Genomic DNA, 22,788 nt, shown 5'->3' with positions numbered 1-22,788 from the left:
TCCCAAGCAACCAAATTGGCCCGCTTGATAGGGAGGGTAGAGTCACATGGGGTAACGTCCTCATGGTCACTATAATGTGTGGTTCTCACTCTCAGTGGGGCGCATGGTGAGTTGTGTATGGATGTCGCGGAGAATAGCGTGAAGCCTCCACGCGCACTATGTCTCTGCGGTAACGAGCTCAACAAGCCATGCGATAAGATGCGTGGATTGACAGTCTTAGAAGCAGAGGCAACTGAGATTCTTCCTCCGCCAACCGGATTGAGGTGAGTCAATACGCCACCATGAGGACTTAGAACGATTTGGGAATTGTGCATTCCAAATTGGGAAGAATATATATATAAAAAATTTAATTGAACTTTTATTATTAGTTTCTGTCTTCGCATTTTCATTTTATAGGGGCCAAATATAGCCCTCCATCTGCTTGAATTCAAGAAACGCATGGTTTGGTCTCACATTCATGAGGCATAAGCCTGCTGAATTTATTAAGAAAACTTTTAAATTATGCAATGCATCGAGCAAATTAAGCAAAGAATTTTATTTTTTATTTTTTTTTGGTAGGCCTATAACAAAATCTCTGATTTCAAATTGTCACATAATTTGAAAATAATTGGTCACTGACATTTGAAAAAGAAGAACATCTTATTCACTTTACAGCCTTAGTCACCATTCACTTTTATTGTATGGAAGAAAGAAAAAAAAGATGCAATGAAAGACAGGGGCTGTCAGTCCTTAACATTCCACCTATCATATTCTTTGTGTTCCACCTGAAATAATCTGTCTATTATCAATGCAAAGAAATTAGTGTGATAGGTAATAAGAGGAATGCAGGTGGACGCAGACTGTCTTTACTTCCCGATCACTAGGATGGATGGATGGATGGTTGGAGAGTGAGTGAGTGAGTGAGTGCGCTGACATCATTGAGCACATTCACTTGCCTTCTGACGTAATTGAGGGAGGATCCGCGCTCTGAATATATTGAAAGGGGGATGCGCTCGCGCATTTATTCAATCTAAATAAAAGATAATAACTTGCCTTAAATCAAAGGAACGTGTAGCTTTTTATTTAACATGGCATCAAAATGTCCCAAATGTGAGAAAACAGTTTATTTTGGTAAGTGGTCTTTTTTTTTCCTTGCTTTTTGCAATGCCACTACTGTAGATTAAAACAATGTCCACTCTGGCGAAATGACTGTCTGCATCGTATTTGTTGTTCATTTAGTTGTCAGAATTCTCTCCAATTCCGTTTATCGTGTTATGTATGCATTATAGCTTACATCGTGCGATGCATAATACAGTATGCATTGGGCTTGATATTAATCTAATCACGAGCGAACATATTCTCACTAAATGAATTACGTTTTATGATTAAGATTTGTCAACTTGATAGAAGCTGGAAGCTAATCATGCAATTGTATCCGCCTTGGTCATCTTAGATGTGAGATAACCTATGCTATATGCAACTGCAAATATGAATATGAGAGATTTTGATTATTGCAGAAATAATAATCCATGATTATGGTGGTTAAGAGTATATGAAACAGACAGTATCTCAGACCCTGATCATCTCATGGCACTTTATATTCTTTGAACAGGTGTGAAATAATAATTATTAGGTGGCTTTTCAATATCATACAAATCTTCTTTTATGGATAATGTTTTATGGAATATTTTACAGTTTATGTGCAACTTAATTTAATGAATGTATTTATTTATTAAAATGTATTTAACAGTCATGAGTGAAAGAAAAATTGAATTTGTATCAACCAATACACCAAAGTTTCAGAGGCATATACGGCTACCACAGATTGACCCATTTTTAGGGTCTTGTAAATACCTACTTCACTCTTTTTTCCAGTCTACACATTATTTATAGGCCTTTTACTTTCCATGTGTTTTTACATTCTCAGAAATCCTTCTGTTAATGGGGTGTGAACCACATTTTGATTTATTGGAATATATGTTAAACTGCGCTCCTCTTAGTTTTCATTTCTTTCTTCATTCATCCTCTTCTCATTGAATGTAACTAGCTGAGAGATTATTTTGAACCGCAGGCGTTGTTTGGCATTTGTTCCCACAGCATAATTGGTCATTAATTAGACATTATATGTACAATGTATTATTTATCATTAACAGCTGTCATCTGTTTAATTTTTCTATCTCTTATTTTGTGTAACCCCCTCCAGCAAGCTGTCAGTTTGTTCTTTTTTACATAGTGAAACAAATGTTAATGCTTTCACTGTAAATTAACAACTGAAGTTTTGAGTCTACATTGTAAAAAGTGGCAACCTGCAATTACTCCAATTGATCTATGCCTAAAAAATGGCCTTTCTCTTTCCAACCACTGACTAACACTAATAGGTGTACTGTCATTATACATCAGTAGATCTAAAACTCTTTTTCTCTATTGTTTATGAAGTGTTTTCAACCTCTGTAACGTACTGTAAGAAAAAAAATTGCCTTGCATATCTTCACTGTGGAAACAGCTCATTTAATAATTAGGGTTAAGAGGGCATTGCGAGCCCAGGAAGTCTAGAGACGGGGATTAATTGCTGTCTGTTAAACTCCATGCGCATTTGTTTGCACCACTAAAACATTTGGTTATTAATCTTGTTAATATTTTGCTGTGTGGGAATGTGTGATTGTGGAAAAAGATGTGCTTTGTGAGGAGAAAGACAGAAAAAAAGTATAAATTTTACTACTTTATAGGTCTATATATATATATAGGCCTATAAAGTAGTACAATTTATACTACAAGATATTTCTGTATTAATGAATTAATTTATAGCGTAACATTAATGTTAAACCCGGCCAAACAGCAAGTAATTTAAAAAAGGAAACACAGCTAAATCAGCCAAGATAAAGAAAAAAGGTTGAAGTGGAGTATATTATATTATATATATATTAAATGGGTAATATTATTTTCAATTGCACTTACATTTGCAACTTTTTTATTATTATTTCAATGCACTTACCTAAATGAACTTTACAAATGCGCAAAGGCATAAAAGCTCTCTTTAAAATCTGGAGTTCTTACATGACCGGAAAACAAAGATTTTTAATGATGTAAAAGGGCTATCATGTACCCTTTTCTAATAGCACAAATGCAGACATCGCTCATTCATGAAGTTATTTTCATCTGTTGAGCAGTAGAGAGCGCTAAGAACCAAGGTCAATGCAGACAGAAAACCCAAAAGTTTATGCACAAATTTTGATTTTTTTTATTCTGGAAAAAAGACTACTCCCTCACATAAAGTACCTCTAAAAGAACAAAATGTGCTGTTTCTATTATTATCTACAATATTATTATTTTATTTTAAATTATTCATAAAATAATAATACTAAATGTATAACCGCCTCTGATTCAAAAAGATGCTCTCATAAGAATAATGCTGAGGCTGTAACAGATTTCCAGTATCGCCTGCTGATCAAGGTGCGATCTAATCCTGTTTCTATCAGGAAGACTTGCAGACTTGAGTGAGATTTAAGATGACATTTATTTAATGAATATAAAACAGAAAAGTAATGTCTCTCTTTGGCGTAGGCCCCGTCTAGCGGTCCGAAGGAGTTGTACTTGGAACCGTCATATCCTACCGGAGATAGGACACAGGGGCGAGGAGCCTACCCCCGTGCAGGACGGGACTCAACTGGTGGTGGTGGGGTGGTGGAGATTGCCGTGTTAGCACACTGAAACAGCAATGCAATAGATTGTGAGCAGACTTATAAAGCAACAGCTTACATGTGATTGGCTGGGAATTACCCAGCTAATGGTGCAGTGATGTACAGCTGCAAGTCTTCCCGCAAGAACGACACTGCTCTTACATTTATGTTAAATTATCCTGCTCCAGAGCAGGTTTGAGCTGACACACTTGCCATGAAAGCAACTCTGAGATGTTCTTCGAATAACATAACAATCCAGGACCGGGTCAAATCATCAACAATGAAATCCAGATAACTCCCAAATCAAAGTACGAGGAATGGGCCCCTGTTGACTGTATGATATTATTTACAACTAAAAATACAACTTGCTTTTGGCGCCACCCGATGGACATTTCACCGCAAAACACTACCAATTTAGGCCACTGGGGGCAGTGGTTTTGAATTTCGGTAAGCACAGATTGATTTCAGCTACAGAACTTTTGACCTCCTGTGGCCGAATTCATAGTCTCTCCATTTGGTTTTAAAGTGAGTTTTGGTTGTTTCAGGGATGTTAAGTAATATTGTGAATAAAAAACAGTTCATTTTGATGTTACCTCATGAACATTTTGTTTTATGTGTTGTTCCTGCCTGGATTATTCAAAGTGTGACCTAAAAGTTTATTGTGCGGTTCTGACATGACGAGTGCACTGTTCTGTGGACAATGGCTCATGAGGGTGTTCTGTGCTCCCTGAGGCATGTGCCTGGAATATTCTGGGCTGGATCTGACAGTGGACAGATCTGATAAGAACCTTTCACTCCATAAGAGTGTTTCTCTGCCCTCCACCTCTCCCTGACATCTTCTGAGACAGTAAACAGAGATTGAAATTTTATTGAACATAAGGGTTCACATTATTCCTCTGTGGTATCAGTCACTCACATTAACTCACTAAAGTTAAAACTAAAAATGTGAAAAATTCCCACCACAGTGTCATTTCCAGCCATAGCGAGTGGCAATCGGGAAGATCGGGAGAAGTTTGGAATAATGTACAGACTTTGCTGTTTTGGAAGGAAATTGGTAATTTAATTTACCAAAGTGACCTTCAACTGATCACAAATATAGTCAGGACATTACCGATGTCAAAAACAGTACATCGTTATTTGAAAATTTTCATTTTTGATCAAATCTAGACAGGCCCCATTTCCAGCAGTCATCATTCCAACACGTTATCCATAAGTAATCATGCTAAATTGTTAATTTAGTACTTGAAAATCACTTGCCATTATATCAAACACAGCTGAAAGCTATTTGGTTCATTAAAAGAAGCTTAACATTGTCTTAGTGTTTATTTTTGAGTTGCCACAGTATGAAATAGACTGATTAAGGTCAATAATAGTTTTCTCTAGAAACTCATAAGTCAATCATTATTTTGAAGGATGAAGGCTATACTATGCTTGAAATTGCCAAAAATCTGAAGATTTCCTACAAAGGTGTACACGACAGTCTTCAAAGACAAAGGACAACTGGCTCTAACAAGAACAGAAACAGAAATGTAGAGGCCAGATGTACAATAAAACAAGAGGATAATTCTATTTTTGAGAGATGTCCTCAGCTGACAGCTTCGTTGAATTCTACCCACTAAACACCAGTTCCCCTTCTGTCGCTCTCTCCACGTTGTGTCGGAGAAGCAACACTAGGGGTCTCTCTTGAGCACCGAATATACCTCTGATCTATGAAAAAAGGCCAATGAGAAGTTGGCAGCTAGTATTTGCATACCCCGCCCCCGGACATACGGGTACAAAGGTCAGGCAAATACTAGAGTTCATTCAGAAATTTTCTTCGGAGCCTATGGTTGTGCATGCTGTTTGCGTCTCCCAGCTCCGTCCATTCGGCGACACCACCTGACGACTCCACCCAGCAGTCCTTCATTTCTGAATGAACCCCGCGCCTCGCCTCTTTCCCACGGGATTGGGGCAGGTGCCGCGGGCGATGAAGGTGATTTGGGGGCAAAGACGGGCTGTGTTCGCCGGGCAAATCCCCGCGAACCTCCCGCCTCCCCGGTACGCTTGCTGGCTTCCGTCCGAGCTCGGGATGAGCGATTTCTCTCCAATAGGTTATGTTCTCAGTGCGAGAACATAACTGTGGCAGCATTGCGGTCACCGGCTTTCTTTTGTCATGAGAGAAAGCCACTTCAGCCGCCCCCCCTCGCCTCTTTCCAACGGGATTGAGGCAGGCACCGCGGGCGATGAAGACGATTTGGGGACAATGACGGGCCGGTTCGCCGGGTAAATCCCCACGAACCACCCGCCTCCCCGGCACGCTTGCTTGCTCCCATTTGCTCAGGATGAGTGCGGTCCGCTTCACGGCCGGCCTGCCGGTCCCTAGAGCTCCCGGGATTATGACGATAATCACCGCTGCATCGGAGAGCGTTACAGCGGCGTCTGATGTTGATGACTCGTCTGCGCCGCCACCTCCGGGTCTGCGAGGCCAGTCTGAGCCTGATGCACAGAGGTCCGATATGCTTCCACGGGTACCGCGAGCGCGAGGTTGGACCGGAGAAATCCCGTCCCCCTCCCCCTCACGACTATTTGATTGGTTCCACGGGCAGGTGCGCCGCTCACAGCCACGCACCCCCCAAGCTTCCTCGCTCCTCTGCTCTCACTACCCTCGGTGGTAGAGCGGTCGCAGACCACTCCCCCCTGCACGCCATGGCCCCCTCCTGCAAGTCCACTGGGCCAAGGCACTCCAAAATTTGCACTTGGGTAGTCCTGTTCTTGACATGCCGCAGGAACTGCACTCGAACAGGCGATGGCCACCCTCGTGGTCCGGAAACGCATGGACTGGACCTGGTCGCAGTAGAGGAGGTAGACAAAGCACGCCATGCCCTGTCTGCTCGCCGAGGGTGTCCTCCTGCGGCTTTCAAGAAAGAAAGAAAAGCGGTGCTCCGCCTCAACAAACATAGGCTCAGCTCTCAGCCCCGGCGTCGAGCTCCCCGCGGAAGATGGACGCCCCCTCATCTCACGGACCCCCTCGAGGACTAGGATGGCTCCCAGGCGCCCCTGAGATGACCGACCCAGAGACCGAGACGTTAGCTCCAGAGCTGGTAAGACCACTCCGTTCCCCGGTGGGGGGTCGGGAGGAGAATCTTTTGTTGAATTAATTTCATTTGCCGCTCCCCCTAACGGGGGCTGCGGTACTCACATTCTCAATAATAGAGCTATTTCCTTTTTTGTCTCTGGGTCACCTGGCCCACAAATGCCGTTCTCATGGCACTTTTCTGCCAGGCCTCAACAGTCCCGGCATGCTGGACGCGGCCACAGTCCGCCTTCAGCCCCACGACTGTCCCCCGGCCGGCCGGTTCTGACAAGTCTAGAGGATGCCTACAACCGGATCTCCTCCTCCAGTCACGAACCCGCCCCCTGCCAGGTGCGGAGCAAGGTAAGTGCTTCAAGTTTGTTCTCAGCACCAAAGCCTCGGGACGCACCCTTGCCTCCCGACGCCACACTACCTGTTTCGCCCCCCTGCGAAACCCCCACCGGGTACGTCCAAAATACTTGTCCCCTTGGTACCCCCAGCACGGAGTTTGGAGGCATGTCTTTCACTGCCCAACCCGTCACGCTGGCTGTACCGGACCATTCGACTCGGTTACGCAATTCAGTTTTCCAGGCCCCGCCCCCCCTTCACAGAGACCAGGTGCTCAAACACCTCAGCCGCTTGGGGCTTCAGGTCAACCGAGAAAAGAGCAAGCTCACTCCGGTTCAGAGCATCTCCTTTCTCGGCATGGAGTTAGACTCAGTCTCAATGTCTGCACATCTCACCAACGAGCTTGCACAGTCGGTGCTGAAATGCCTCGCAAAGTTCAAGCCAGGCACAACGGTCCCTCTAAAAACTCTTCCAGAGGCTCCTGGGGCATAAAGCGTCCTCCGCCGCAGTCACGCCACTGGGGTCGATGCATATGAGACCGCTTCAGCACCGGCTTCAGACTCGAGTCCCGAGACGAGCATGGCGCCACGGCACGCACCGTGTGATAATCACCCCGCATGCCGCCAAACACTCAAACCCTGGACAGACCTCTGCCTTCCTGCAGCAGGTGTTCCTGACACATTCTGGTCACTACCGACGCCTCCAAATCGGGTTGGGGCGCCGTTTGCAACGGGCACACAGCTGCAGGCCTTTGGAGAGGGGCACCGCTGCGCTGGCATATCAATTGCCTAGAGTTGTTGACTGTTTTCTTTGCCCTGCAACAGTTTCTCTCGTTAATTCGAGACAAACATGTCCTAATCAAGTCAGACAGCACCACTGCGGTAGCGTACATAAATCACCAAGGCGGCGTACGCTCCCGCCACATGTCACGACTCGCCCATCGTCTCCTCCTTTGGAGCCAGCCGCGACTCAGGTTGCTGCGTGCCACTCACATCCCCGGCAAACTTAATGTGGTAGCGGACGCGCTGTCACGACAACACTTGCCCAGTGGAGAGTGAAGGCTTCATCCCCAGTCGGTTCAGCTGAATTTGGAATGATTCGGCAAGGCCCAGGTAGACCCGCTTGCCTCCCGAGAGACCTCCCACTGCCCGCTCTGGTATGGCCGAACAGAGGCTCCCCTTGGGGCAGATGCGCTGGCACACAGCTGGCCCGCGGGGCCTGGTTCTCGGACCACATACTCCTCGCTACAGCCCCTCCCTGGCGAATTCTCCTGAGGAAGGACCTTCCGGGGCAGGGCACGCTCTGGCATCTGCATCCAGACCTCTGGAAACTCCACGTCTGGTCCCTGGACGGGACGCGGAAGATCTAGCTGGCCTACCACCTACTGTCGTAGACACGATCTACCAAGCCAGAGCCCCTTCCACCAGGCCACCCTGAAGTGGCGCTTGTTCGCAAATTGGAGTTCTTCCCGGGCCGAAGACCCACAGAGGTGCGCAGTTAGGTCAGTGCTCCTATTCCTGCAAGAGAGGTTGGAGGGGAGGCTGTCCCTGTCCACCTTGAAGACGCAGTAGACGGTAAGTCCCTTGGTAAGCACGACTTAATCATCAGGTTCTTAAGAGGCGCCCGGAGGTTAAATCCCTCCCGGCCAAGCCTGTTCCCCTCCTGGGACCTTAGATGTTCTGAGCAGCTCTTTGTATGCTTTGGGGGACAGCGGAAAGGAAACGCTGTCTCCAAACAGAGGCTTTCCCACTGGGTAGTAGATGCCATTTCATTGACTTATCACACTCAGGCCGTGCCCCCACCCACCCCCCGCTTGCGGGTCAGAGCTCACTCGTCAAGGAGTGTTGCATCCTCGTGGCCACTGGCCAGGGGTACCTCCCTGGCAGACATTTGTAGAGCAGCGGGTTGGGTGACACCCAACACATTTACGAGATACTATAATCTCAGGGTTGAGTCAGTTTCATCCCCTGTTTTCTCAGGTCCAAGCCAGTAGAACTCGGTAACACGCTGATGGGCTGACCGGGTGAATCGCTTGCATATACGCCCTTTCCCTCGCTTGAGGTAAAACTGTGTGTCTTTTTTCCCAGGAGATTTCACTCAACTCGAATCCCTGGTCGATTCCTCCCTAGACCTCATGGGTCCGCAGTTCGACCCAATCCACTGCGGGTACTCAAATCTACCCTGTACTGGAATAGGTGCTCCACAGGGTGAGGACTCCTACGCGGACTCCCCCGTGTGTATTTTCCGCGATACGGTCCCCTTACGAGCGGACCCGCGTTTTCCTTGGGTAAGTTCCGGCTGCCCTTCGGTCGCTGTGTGTAGCAACTCCCCCCTCGCTGAGGCTGGATCTACCACCGCGCCACTTCCACGTGTCGCCTAAAAACACGTGATGTATTCACCACCTTACCTCCCCAGCTGGGTAGGGGTGGTCTCCGCAGGGTCTTTTCCCCCTGAAAGAATAGGAAATTGGGTAAGACCCCCTTCCCTCAGTGCGTGTAAGGGCCCCGGCTGTCTATTGCTCTATGCGAGAAACATAGAGAGAAAAGAGGCCCAGCCAGGCTTGGCCCATTCCCAGGTTGGCAAGCGTCACCTTGTTCCCCTGTCAGGGTAACCAAAAGGATTCCGACGACTTTTGTGGGGCATTGGGGAAGGGTATGTGCAGTCTGATACAGCTGGTCGTCTGGCACGTAAAAACACCTGCCCGCTCCTGTGTCAGACCACGTACACGGCTCAGCACATGGTGTAATTTAAATTGGACCCCTAGTGTCGCTTCTCCGACACAACGTGGAGAGAGCGACAGAAGGGGAACGTCTAGGTTACGAATGTAACCTCCGTTCCCCGATGAAGGGAATGAGACGTTGTGTCCTTCCCGGCCACGTCGCTGAGCCGAGCCGCTGTAGTGGCCGAACCATTTACGGCTCCTCAGAAAAATCCTGAATGAACTCTAGTATTTGCCTTGCCTTTGTACCCGTATGTCCGGGGGCGGGGTATGCAAATACTAGCTGCCAACTTCTCATTGGCCTTTTTTATAGTTCAGAGGTATATTCGGTGCTCAAGAGAGACCCGCTTCTCTGACACAATGTCTTGTTCCCTCCATCGGGAACGGAGGTTACATTCATAACCTAGACGTTTCATGTACAACAGTAAAGAGTAGACTCAGGGGTCCAGGCCTTATGAGAAGAATTGCAAAGAAAAAGCCACTTTTGAAACAGAAAAACAAAAATAAAATGTTGGAGTGGGCAAAGAAACAGACATTGGACAACAGATAATTGTAAAGGAGTGTTATGGATCTTAAACCCATTGAGCTTTTGTGGGATCAGCTAGATTCTAATGTGAATGGGAATTGCCCGACAAGATAGCCTATGGCAAGTGCTACAGGAAGTGTGGGGTGAAATGTCACACGCGTATCTGGAAAAACTGACAGCTAGAATGTCAAGGATCTGCAAAGCTGTCATTGCTGTACATGGAGTATTTTTTGATGAGAACTCAATGAATTAGTTTAAGAAGTTCTGAAAAATATTTTAAAATTGTAATAGTACTTTTTCACGTTATTAATGTCCTGACTACACATTGTGATCAGTTGAATTCCACTTTGGTGAATAAAAGTACTAATTTCTGCAAAGAGCAAAATCTGTTCATTATTCCAAACTTTTGGCCGCCAGTGTAAGTCTTTTTTCTTTTGCTACCTTGCACACACACACATATATTTCCTTGTAAATGTAGTTACTGTATAATCTAAAATCTCTGATCTTTTCCATGCACAATTACAGTAAATGTGTCTACAGAGTAATTAGCATACAGCACAATTGTTATGATGAAAATGTCTTTCATTATGCTTTTAAATATAATTTAAAGGCATTTCTTTTCAAAGAGCCAAATCTTAAATCAGCTTCTTAATGACATCTTCAAATAAATGTTGATCTGCAAAATGAGCATATAACTTTGTGTCTCACAGCGGAGAAAGTGACATCTCTGGGGAAAGACTGGCACAAATTCTGTCTGAAGTGCGAACGCTGTAACAAGATCCTGAATCCAGGAGGACATGCAGAGGTGAGAGGAAGAAAAGCAAAGAACAAAGACAGAAAAGGAATCAAATTTAGAAGTAAAGGAAACCATGAATTGGTTTGAAAAATGCAATCATCTGCAGTTTACAATTTTCATTTCTGTGTTGATGAATTTCCTGTTGAAGTTGAGCAGGACATGTAAAAAAGCGTGTAGTTAAAAAAAATAACCATAAGCCTTTAGTTTACATCACAACCATGAACTTGATTTGCCCTTTGCTATTTCATCTCATGCGTTTACATGACTTTTTCATTTTAGAAAGCAAAATGTTTATACGTCACCGGTCCTACTCGACTCAACGTTGGGATTCGAATCGGCAATCTCCAGCATGGCAGGCAAATGTGCTAGCAAGTAGGCTAGAAAAGTCATATGCCCTAGCCTCAGTCACTAGTCCATCTCATAATGCCCAGAAAGTGGATTACACACTGCACAGCTAGCCCATACCAGCTGGCTACCATTACAAACACACCTGAATGCAAGAGTCATAAATATTCTTGCTTAATTTTCCTAGAAAAGAAAGACTGTAAAAATTTTAACTCAACTCAACTTTTAGGAGAACTACACTAGGATAAAGATGGCCTCAAAGCTGACAGCACCAAATTTCGAAATTTAGACACGCCACGCTGTAGGGTGAGATGTTTAGAGACATTTATATATGAGGACGCACGCACAAAACTACTTGTAAAACATCAACTAATATGACATTAAAATGTCTCCTACAAGTAGAATTAACACAATATCAGTAAAAGAAGCTGTTTTAAAGTAATATGCACGCAGTAGATAATGTGTCATTTGTAATGTTTCATTTTAAAATTCGAGGCGCTAATGCGCTAACATGTTATATGTGCACCGATTACACTCTGTTATTGTAATATATAATGACACTGATTTTAATGCAAAGAGTATAAAAGAGTGTTAATGGGTAGAATACAGACAAAAGATTAACAGGAAGATCAGAGGTATATCTTACTTTGTGATGTGTGAATGGCTTTTGGCTGCCGACAGCACATGAATGAAGCAGCATATCGAACAGTTCAGTGAAAAACTCAAAAACACCTTCGTTTTGGCCAAAAGTTGGTTCTAAATGATGTCACACCTGTTTGTTCTTCAATATCATATGAAGTGAAAAGTCTTTAGTCTTTAGTGTTAGACAAATATCATCCAGTACAGTTAACTATTTGCTTTTTAGATGTTGAGAAAATTACATTCTTTGATCTTTGGAAAGCACAGATGCTCATTTTGTATGACATCAGACAAGGATGGCAGGAACTGGATGCTTAATTAATCTCAGTGATGTGCTTTATTCTCTGTTCACAGCATGATGGGAAACCATACTGCCACAAGCCATGCTATGCTGCCCTCTATGGACCAAAAGGTGCAGTATGTCTAATTAGTGTCTGGAATCCCTCTGTTCATCATTTGTAGTACTTGCCAGAATTAGGGCACTCTTTGCTTTGATGTTACAGATTCTTATTTAGGCAGACAAGGCTGCAACATTTCTTAAATCTCTGGTCTTTATATGGATTGTATTAAGCATTGAAATGCACACGCAGTAAAATTAAATGTTTTATTGGATAGTTCACTCAAAAAATGAAAATTCTCTCATTATTTACTCACTCTCATGCCATCCCAGATGTGCAGAACAGAAACAAAGATTTTAAGAAGAATATCTAAACTCTGTAGGTCCATTCAATCCAAGTGAATGGTGGCCAGATCTTAGAAGGTCCTAATATCAGATATGAAGGCATCATAAAAGTAAGAGTCCAGTGGTTTAATAAATTTCTTCTGAAGCGATGCAATCGTTGTTGGGTGACAACAGACCAAAATGTAATTCCTTTTCCCCTATAAATCTTGACAACAATCTCATTTTCGATTGTGATTTCAAGCTTGATTAAACTTCATGTAACGCCATCTAGTGCTTTGCACATGTGTCAAAAACTAGGACATGTAATCGAACTTGAAATCATGATCGTGCCAAGGTGCAATGGCAAGATGTACAGTGAAAAAGGAGTTATATCCCAAAAACGATTGGATCGCTTCAGAAGACATTGATTAAACCACTAGAGACTGATGGATTATTTTAATGTTGTCTTTATCTCCTTTTTGGAGCTTCAAAGGCCTGGCCACCATTGACTTGCATTGTATGGACCTACTAAGCTAAGATATTCTTCTAATAATCTTAAATTGTGTTCTGCTGAAGAAAGAAAGTCATACACATCTGGGATGGCATGAGAGTGAGTAAATGATGAGAGAATTTTCATTTTTGGGTGAATTATTCCTTTAAGTAGATTCACAGATGAGGAAAAAAATAGCTTAATTCAGCCTAAGATGGTCTCCCAGCCTGGTAAAGTTGGCTGGTTTTGGAAGGGATTCTGTACTTTTCATCTGGTTAGGCAGGGAAACCACTTTAAACCTGCTAAGACCAGTTTAAACAATCTAGGACAAGCAAAATCATCTTTGGCTGGTTTACAAAAAATTGTTAAAGTTTGTTGAAGAAGATTAATCTTGTCTTTCTGTAGGTGTAAATATTGGTGGGGCTGGCTCATATGTTTATGAGACATCTGTGACCGATGCCCCTGTCCCCATTGCCATGGAAACAAAGGCCAAAGCTAATGAGAGGAAAGAATCTGCTCCTACCAGGGGCCCAGTGAAGGGTGGGTTTGTCTGAAATATCTTGCTCTGTTTATATAGCTCCTTATGCAGTGACCTAAAGGAATAGTTCATTCAGAAATAAAAATTCTCTTATCATTAATTCACATTCATGCCATCCCAGATGTATATGACTTTCTTTCTTCTGCAGGACACAAATGAAGATTTTTAGAAGAATATCTCAGCTCTGTAGGTCCATACAATGCAAGTGAATGGGTGCCAACATTTTTAAGCTCCAAAAGCACATATAGACAGGATAAAAGTAATCCATAAGACTCCAGTGAATAAGTACATGCCTTTAGAAGCAATATGATAGGTGTGGGCGGGGCCGGATATAGGCATGGGCAAGGAGGGGCAATGCCCCCCCAAATGCCGTGACTGCCCCCCCAAACGTGATGGCATGCAAAGATCCCAAATTTAAAAAATATTTCAAGAAAAATGGTCAGAGTGAGCGCTCTCTGCTCTCTATCCCTCATTCAAAGTAGCTACTGATTGGTAGATGCATAGGGAGGGCGTGGCCGCTTCACCGGCTTGTGGTGAACCTGCTGAGCTTCACGTCTCAGTCAGTCACTGCAGAGCGGAGCAGGCAGACACACTGTCATCAGCTGAGCTCAGCCCCTGTTTTGAGTTTCCTTCGCCGTCAGTCACTGAAATTATTTGGTTACTCTTTCTGTAAGCGTGTTCTCATTCCCTCCATATCTCTCTATCGCTTTCTCTTGTAATTTGCACCGAGTGACGAGTCGAGTATGCGCCGATTTCTGATTGCTAAAGCTAGCACTGGCAGCAGCAACGAGGCTGCTAGGGCATTAGCTGCAGCAGAGACCGAATCCCCCGTCGTTCCCAGCCCATCCGTGGCTGTTGCGGATGAATACAACATAGGCTTAAACACTGAAGCACCGTCACAACCCATAGCTCTGGTTTTCCCCAAACGTAATTTTGGCAAGAGCTCCCGCTCATTCTGCCCAGGTTAGTATCGTGGGAGACCATGGCTCGAATATTCAGCAAAGCTTGATGCGTGCTTTTGTTTCCTGTGTCAGAAATTTGGGGGGAACAATGATAGGGATTTGGTTTTCACAAAACAAGGATTTACTAATTGGAAAACTGCATTGGAAAAGGACAAGGGATTCTCAAAGCACACATCAAGTAAATGCCACATAAAAAATGCAAAAGCCTGGTCTAAAATGTCCCAAAGAGAGGCCACAGGGGAGACCATTTGTAATTTAATAGGGCCCACACAAATGGAAAAAAATAGGTATTATATTAAAACAATTGGAGAAGTAGTTCAGTTCCTAGCAGTAAATGAACTTCCACTTCGTGGCAGTGTGGAAAGTTCAAATGATGATGATTTCTCTGCAGGACTGTTCTTAAAAATGGTTGACTACACACTGGCAAAGGACCCCAAATTTAATGAAATTAACAAACACATCCCACCAAATGCAAAATACACCTCTCACAACATACAAAATGAAATTATTGAAACACTGGCCAAAATGGTATTAAATCAGATAAAAGGTAATTATGACAAAGCAGATTATGCTGGGTTTTGCATCAAAAGTGACGGAACGAGGGACAGATGTAATGTGGAGAATCTGTCAATCATGGTTAGATTTGTCTGTAAAGGCATTCCAGAGGAACACCTGATTGGCCTGCTTGACCTCAGTCAGTTAAATGCTGAATTTATTACCACACAAATTCTTGAGCATCTTTCTGACTCAGGCTATAGTGCAGCTGAAATTATCAGTCAGTGCTATGATGGAGCTTCTGTCATGAGTGGGGTCAGGGGTGGGGTTCAGGCCTTATTGCAAAAGAAGGTAGGGAAGGATATTCCTTATATCCACTGCTATAACCACCAGCTGCACTTGGCCGTGGTCCATGCAATGCAAGGAGAGCCGTGTGCAAAAATCTTTTTTGATCTATCAGGATCACTGCACTCTTTTTTTCACCGTCATTATGTGTCACAGAACTATAATGTTCCCTCCCTTAAACGACTGTCAGAGGTTACAGAGGACAGAGCCACTGCTGTTGATATCTGTACAGAGGCATCAGGGCTGTTGATGATGTTAAGGAGGCATCATTTCTTTGAAATAGGAAAATTCCTCCTCAAAGTTCTGGGTTCCTTGAAGTCTGCAAATGCTATGCTGCAGGCTCATTCTGTTGACCTGTGCTGTGCTTCAGAAGTAGTCAGTGCATCTCTGCAGGCTCTGAAGCAGATGAGAGATGAGGAGAGTGAGACATTAACCAGCATGCCTGCACCAGCTGCTAAAAGAAAAAGAACAATGAGCTCACTGCTCGTAGGTAGCGTTGTTATGTCCACTGTAGGCCATGCAGAAGACTCCATGACTCCTAGCCAGGCTCTGAAGAGAGCTCTTCTCAACATTTTGGACATCGCCATTGTAGAGATGGAGACAAGATTCTCCAAAAGCAATCTGGATCTCATGAAAGCAGTTAATTGCCTTCAACCACAATCTCCCTCTTTTCTGGATGTTGCCATGTTAAGTCCTCTGCAAAAAATGGCAAAAAGTGACAGTGACAAACTTTCCAATGAGATTCTTGTCGCAAAAATAATGTTGGAAAAAGAATTCAAAAAGACTAATGATGATGAGAACGTAGAGTTTGTAGACCTCTCCACCATTTCCACATATCTACACAGGTATAAGAATGCCTTTCCTCAGCTCCATCGCATGTATGTGACCTCACTTGTGATTGGAATATCATCTGTGCCATGCGAGAGCTCTTTCTCCACTTTGTCTCGTGTTCTTACCCCCTTCCGCCGCACTATGCTACATGAGAGAAAAAGAAATTTAGTTATTCTGGCTCACGAGAAGGCTATAACAACAGGTCTAGATATGGACGCATTTGTAAGGACTTTTGCACAGAAAAGCAGACGACTGATGCTATAATGACTGATATAAGCCATGCTGTGTACAGAGCTAAAGAAATGAAAACAAAAAAAACCCAAAAAAGAAATAAAAAAGATTGAAATAAACGAAAGGACAGACAGACAGACAAGACAGACAGGAAGACAAACAGACAGACAAACAGACAGACAGACAGACAGATAAAAAAAATTAAAAAAAAGATAAATGCAGCCTCAACAGGGCTCAAGCCAGTGTCCTATTTGTGCCGGTCCCAAGCCCGGGTAAATGCAGAGGGTAGTGTCAGGAAGGGCATCCAACATAAAACCTATAAGACAAATCAAATGGATCAAAGGAGCTGATAGATTAGAGCTGGGCGATATAGGATTTTTTCATTTCACAATATATTTTTTCATTTCTGGCCATATCGATATATATCACAATATAAATCAAATCACTATATTTGTCAAATTTAAATGTTCCGTTAAATGACTTGCCCCCCCTGATATTCTACCTGCACCCCCTAGTGGGGCTGGCTGAATCCGGCCCTGGTGTGAGTGAGAAACAGATCAATATTTAAATCTCTTTTTTACCATAAATTCTCCTCCCTGCCCAGTAGGTGGCAATATGCACCAAGTATTTGAATCTCCAAAAACAAAAGAAGAAGAATGTAAAAGTGAAAGTGGAGAGTGATAGTAAAAAAGGACTCAAATATTGAGCTGTTTCTCACCCACACCAATCATATCGCTGCAGATAACATGGATTTAACCTCTTAAGTCTTATGGATTACTTTTATTCAGTGTTTATGTGCATGTTAGGGCTTCAAAACTTTGGCTACCATATACTTGCATTGTATGGACCTACAGAGCTTAAATATTCTTCTAAAAGTTTGTGTTCTGCAGAAGAAAGGCAGTCATACACATCTTGGGTGGCATGAGGGTGAGTAAATGATGAAAGAATTTTCATTTTTTGGTGAACTATCACTTTAATGGTCATGTACTGATAATAATAATTGTTTTAAGGTGAAGAATTGTTGCAATAGTGCTGTCAAAAATGTGCAAAACAAATAAAACGAATAATTAGTGGTAAAAAAGAATGAAAATGATCATACTTATTGTGAGGGATTTGAACAAATGCTTAACAATAATTATTAAACTTTGTGTAAAGTATAATGCCTCAAATTGTATGGCTTGTTGAAGAGAAGTGTCCTATTACTTTTCGAAGCAATTGAAATTAAAAATTTTGCCTGATGGAAGATACAATAAGTCAAAAAATCTCATAGACTGACATGATCCGAGTCATATCGAAGAACTAGAATATTACAAAAATGGCCATTAAGTAACTGCCTATCAACTACCCTGAACAACCTAGCAACCATCTAGTAAGGCAGAGGCTAGGTTAAAATACCAAAAGATGCTATTTAGACTTAAAGTGATACACTAAAAATAGTGGAAAGAGCGGAATTGGCCCATGTAGCGCTGTTTCGTTCCGTTTTTGGAGAGTGCAAAATGCTATCCAAAAAATAAGGTTAAGATGACAGGGGAAGGCTCATAAATATTTATAAGGAAAGCACTAACTGATTGTTCAATGAGACGTTCTGATCACCAACCATCCTACATTTTAATAATTACCTAACCGAGGCCAAATTTGGCCCTCAGGCCTTGAGTTTGACACCTGTGGTTTATTGGCATCAATGCAGCATATTTATTGTGTTTATTTAGAGTCATCAGACACCCTACACCAAATAATATCTGCCACTATTTGCACTTGGGTGTAAAAAGTATTTACCATTATTTTTACTAGGGTGCAATTAGCATCTGCCTACAAAAAGTAAACATGGTTTTACTGCAGTAACCATAGGATCACCATAATATTTTGTAGTAAATTCATAGTAACCACAAAATTAAACATGGTTACTATATTAAAACCATATTACTAGGGGGCCTGTCTAGCGCAGCAAGTAAAAGATGCTGACTATCACAGTTGGAGTCACAAGTTCGAATCCAGGGCGTGCTGAGTGACTCCAGTGAGACTTCCTAAGCAACCAATTGGCCCGGTTGCGAGGGTGGGTAGAGTCACGTTGGGTATACCTCCTTTTGGTCACTATAATGTGGTTCTCGCTCTTGGTGGGGCACGTGGTGAGTTGTGCTTTGGTGCCGCGGAGAATAGCGTGAAGCCTCCATACACGCTAGATCTCCACGGTAATGCGCTCAACAAGCCACGTGATAAGATGCGCGGATTGACGGCCTCAGACGCGGAGGCAACTGAGATTCGTCCTCCGCCACCCGGATTGAAGCGAGTCACATTGGCACCACGAGGACTTAAGAGTGCACTGGGAATTGGGCATTTGGGGATAAAAGGGGAGAAACTCTCCTCCCTTTACTGAAAGAAAAACAATGGTTAATTTAACCTGGATCAAACCTTTTTCTCAACTCCCGTTACGGTCACCATGACCAAATAACAGCAATCAACCATTATGTTAATTTTTATTTATTAATTTAAGTAGTATTAAAGGAACTATTAAGAGTGGAGACAGGAAACAGAATGGGGAAAAGTGGTACAAAAGGCAGATTTGAACCCGGGTTGTCCGCATGAATAAAGTACATCCACACCTACTTTACACACCCCACCACTGCAGCGACACTTATGGGTGCAGTTTGGCTTTACTTTTTGTGTTTCCACCAGACTATTGGAGTGCAAACAGCCATGCTGTGTGGCAGGCGCTATTTACACCTAGTGCAAAATGTCGGTCCTATCTAGTAATGCCATAGGAACCACCCGGAACTCCCTTGCAACTGAAAAGAAACTACCTTGGCAACCAGAAAATGTAAAAATCTAGTTCTTTTTACTTTGACAATGTAAAGGATGATAATAATGAATTCCTTGATGTATATTCTCATGATTTATGGTAAATAAATGTATATTTACTGCATGTGAATGATTGTTTTATACCAAATTGCTTTCGGGTTTTCTCCAGCTGCAAGCTTCAGTTCATTCTCTGGTGAGCCAAACATCTGCCCAAGGTGCAACAAAACAGTGTACTTTGGTAAGCACTGACATTCAGACATTAAAATTCACCAGATATGGACTTGAGCTGGAACATGTATACAGCCAGGAAATACATTAGCATTTATTGAGGTTGCCTGCTTACAAATGTGCCTTTGATTCCTTTTATTTGTTTCAGCTGAAAAGGTCACCTCCCTGGGTAAAGACTGGCACAGACCCTGTCTGCGATGTGAGAGGTGCAGTAAGACTCTGGCCCCAGGCAGCCATGCAGAGGTTAGTGTAAATGTACAGTATATTCCTGTAATCCTTACAGTATATTACATGTACTGTATGCTTACAGTATATTTAATTAATTGTTTTGTAATGTTCAGACGGGGAATTTTTTACATCTAAAAACCTAGATTGTCACTATTTTTTAGTTACATTTTCTTGTGACAGAAAATGACCTAGCCTGTGTTAAATTCACAGTAAAATTCTTAAAACTGTATTTTATTGTCAGAAATTACTGTTAAATCTTGTACAATTCTGGCAATATTTTACAGTGTTGCACATTAGCTTAATAGAAAGAAATCATGTTGTAATTTTATAGTCATTTATCATCCATGAGGTAGGTCTGTAAATATCATGAAGGTACAGCTCAAACATGTCTGGAGTTAAAATTATATTTTTGTTCAATGTATAAAGTTTTGAAATGACACATGAAGACAAGTATCATTTAATAGTATACAAGGGTTCTGTTTCAAACTGCAGCACGATGGCCAGCCCTACTGCCATAAACCATGTTACGCTGTTCTCTTTGGGCCAAAAGGTACATTTCCGATGTAATTCTGCAGATATTCATAGAATGAGATTTGTCAGCGTTCAGTCAGTGTAATTCAGAACAATAAAAACCATGCCTCTCATAGCCTGATGACGTTTTTGTTTTTGTTTTTTTGCTCAGGAGTAAACACCGGAGGTGTTGGCAGTTACATATATGAGGACCCGAACACAGAGAGCCAGCCCTGAGAACCACAACCATTTTTACACCAGCGGTATCTGCACCCTTAGATTCAAACTTCTCTGTTTCCTTTAAGTTAACTTCTCGTTCTTGAGTCTGCACTGATCATTTTAATCTACAGAGTGCCGGTACATATTATTCATACTAATATCAGCTTTAGGATTACTACTTACTAACAGGAATATGTGTCTAGCCTTTCTGCTGTATTTATAGTGTATATGTTTTCTATATTTTGTAAGAATGCAATTAAGATGTTAAGCTGTTTTTTTCTCTTTTTCTTTTTTTTTGTGGCATAAACTAAACTTAACCAGCTAAAATTAAATCCAGTGTGTGTGTGTGTGTGTGTGTGTGTGTGTGTAGCATTTTAGAAAAGGTATTTATTATAATTATTTGACAGCATCTGGTCTCTGTACTTTCAACTTGAGATTGGTTTATGTATTAAAATATTGGTATTGGCAATAAAAAAAAGCATTGTTAAATGTACTGAATTCTTTTTATTTCATTTCAGTTGTGGAATGCTGAAAATAAAAAAAAGAAAGAAACTAATGGTTACATCACTTTACATTCACAACAGTCTGAACCAGGGCAATTGTGGGTTCACCTGGTTGTGTACAAAATTACTCTCAGGTTTATTCATTTACACTTGCCATAGACATATACTTTGCACTCTTAAAAGAACCATCAATCAAAAACTATTTTGACATGGAATATGTGTAGCAATGAATATCTTGTTTCAATGTTTGTGTAATGGGAGCCAGCTGGTAGATAGCTGTGCATTGTGTAAACCTCAATCTCCTGGCCACAAGAGGTGCACTAGCGACTGACGCTAGAGGCTGTAGCCTTTTGTCTCCTTGTTAGCGCGGTGGTTCAAGTCACGTTCGGAGCGGGGTGAGCAGGCCGGTTACATTTACAGAGAAAATACCTGAGACCTGTTTTAAAAGTCACACTAAACGACCATATTTACCATAAGAGCTAAAGAGAAAATAAACATAGATATTAACTATCTTAAGATTATTTAAATTGAAAACAAAACTGCCCTTTTAAAACATAAAAAAAATAAAAAAAATAATTGTAACCTTACTTTCCTTCAAAATACAATAATTAGGCTACTACAGTTCTAGTTACTTTGGTAGCACTACTAGGCTCACTGTAAAACATTAAATATGGGATCTCATTGGGAAAAAATCAAAAAGCTTTAGAATCTTTCTGACATTTTGCTTAAATAAAGTGGTGGTTATCATGTTATTTACAGTATTATTGTGCTTAAAATTGTACAGTTGAAGTCAGAAGTTTACATACACTTAGGTTGAAGTCATTAAACCACTATAGTTTTGGCAAGTCATTTAGGACATCTACTTTGTGCATGACATGAGTAATTTTTCCAACAATTGTTTACAGACCAATTGTTTCACTTGTAATTGACTATCTCACAATTCCAGTGGGTCAGAAGTTTAAATACACTAAGTTAACTGTGCCTTTAAGCAGCTTGGAAAATTCCAGAAACTTATGTCAAGCCTTTAGGCAATTAGCTTCTGATATGAGGTGTACTGCATTGGAGATGTACCTGTGGATGTATTTTAGGGCCTACCTTCAAACTTGTTTGTCATCAGGGAAAATCAAACAAAATCAGCCAGGAGAAAACATATTGTGGACCTCCACAAGTCTGGTTCATCCTTGGAAGGAATTTCCAAATGCATGAAGGTACCACGTTCATCTGTATCATCATGGGATCACACAGCCATCATACCGCTCAAGAAGGAGATGCATTCTGTCTTAAGGAAAACAAGGTCAATGTATTGGAGTGGCCATCGCAAAGCTCTGACCTCAGTCTGATAGAACATTTGTGGGCAGAACTGAAAAATAGTGTGCGAGCAAGGAGGCCTACAAACCTGACGCAGTTACACCAGTTCTGTCTGGAGGAATGGGACAAAATTCCAGCACCTTATTGTGAGAAACTTGTGGAAGGCTACCCAAAATGTTTGGCCCAAGTTAAATAATGTAAAGGCAATGCTACCAAATACTAACAAAGTGTATGTAAACTTCTGACCCACTGGGAATGTGATGAAATAAATAAAAGCTGAAATAAATCATTATCTCTACTATTATTCTGACATTTCACATTCTTAAAATAAATTTGTGATCCTAACTGACCTAAGACAGGGA

The 22,788-nt window shown here is 42.2% G+C and overlaps 1 protein-coding gene across 2 annotated transcripts; it reads left to right on the top strand.

Moving 5' to 3' along the window:
* Positions 1-962: 962 nt before the first annotated feature.
* LOC127624148 (cysteine-rich protein 2-like) lies at positions 963-21,076 on the top strand. 2 transcript variants are annotated; one of them, XM_052098829.1, is made up of 8 exons: positions 963-1,110; positions 11,012-11,106; positions 12,436-12,493; positions 13,638-13,772; positions 19,600-19,668; positions 19,807-19,901; positions 20,379-20,436; positions 20,569-21,076. In XM_052098829.1, the coding sequence occupies exons 1-8, from the start codon at positions 1,068-1,070 to the stop codon at positions 20,631-20,633; spliced, it is 618 nt and encodes a 205-aa protein (XP_051954789.1). In that variant the 5' UTR covers positions 963-1,067; the 3' UTR covers positions 20,634-21,076. The 2 variants fall into 2 exon arrangements, with proteins under 2 accessions (XP_051954789.1, XP_051954790.1); XM_052098830.1 differs by lacking the exon at positions 13,638-13,772.
* Positions 21,077-22,788: the final 1,712 nt, after the last annotated feature.

The sequence above is a fragment of the Xyrauchen texanus genome, chromosome 30 (genome assembly GCF_025860055.1).
Source record: "Xyrauchen texanus isolate HMW12.3.18 chromosome 30, RBS_HiC_50CHRs, whole genome shotgun sequence".
Lineage (NCBI taxonomy): Eukaryota > Metazoa > Chordata > Actinopteri > Cypriniformes > Catostomidae > Xyrauchen > Xyrauchen texanus.
The sequence above is the reverse complement of the archived record's forward strand: the minus strand, read 5'-3'. Positions and strand labels throughout refer to the sequence as shown.

Coding starts and splice junctions, on each gene's coding strand:
- LOC127624148 (XM_052098829.1), top strand. CDS start 1,068: ATGGCATCAAAATGTCCCAAATGTGAGAAAACAGTTTATTTTG. Junction 12,494..13,637: donor TGCCCTCTATGGACCAAAAG/GTGCAGTATGTC, acceptor GTCTTTCTGTAG/GTGTAAATATTGGTGGGGCT. Junction 20,437..20,568: donor TGTTCTCTTTGGGCCAAAAG/GTACATTTCCGA, acceptor TTTTTTGCTCAG/GAGTAAACACCGGAGGTGTT.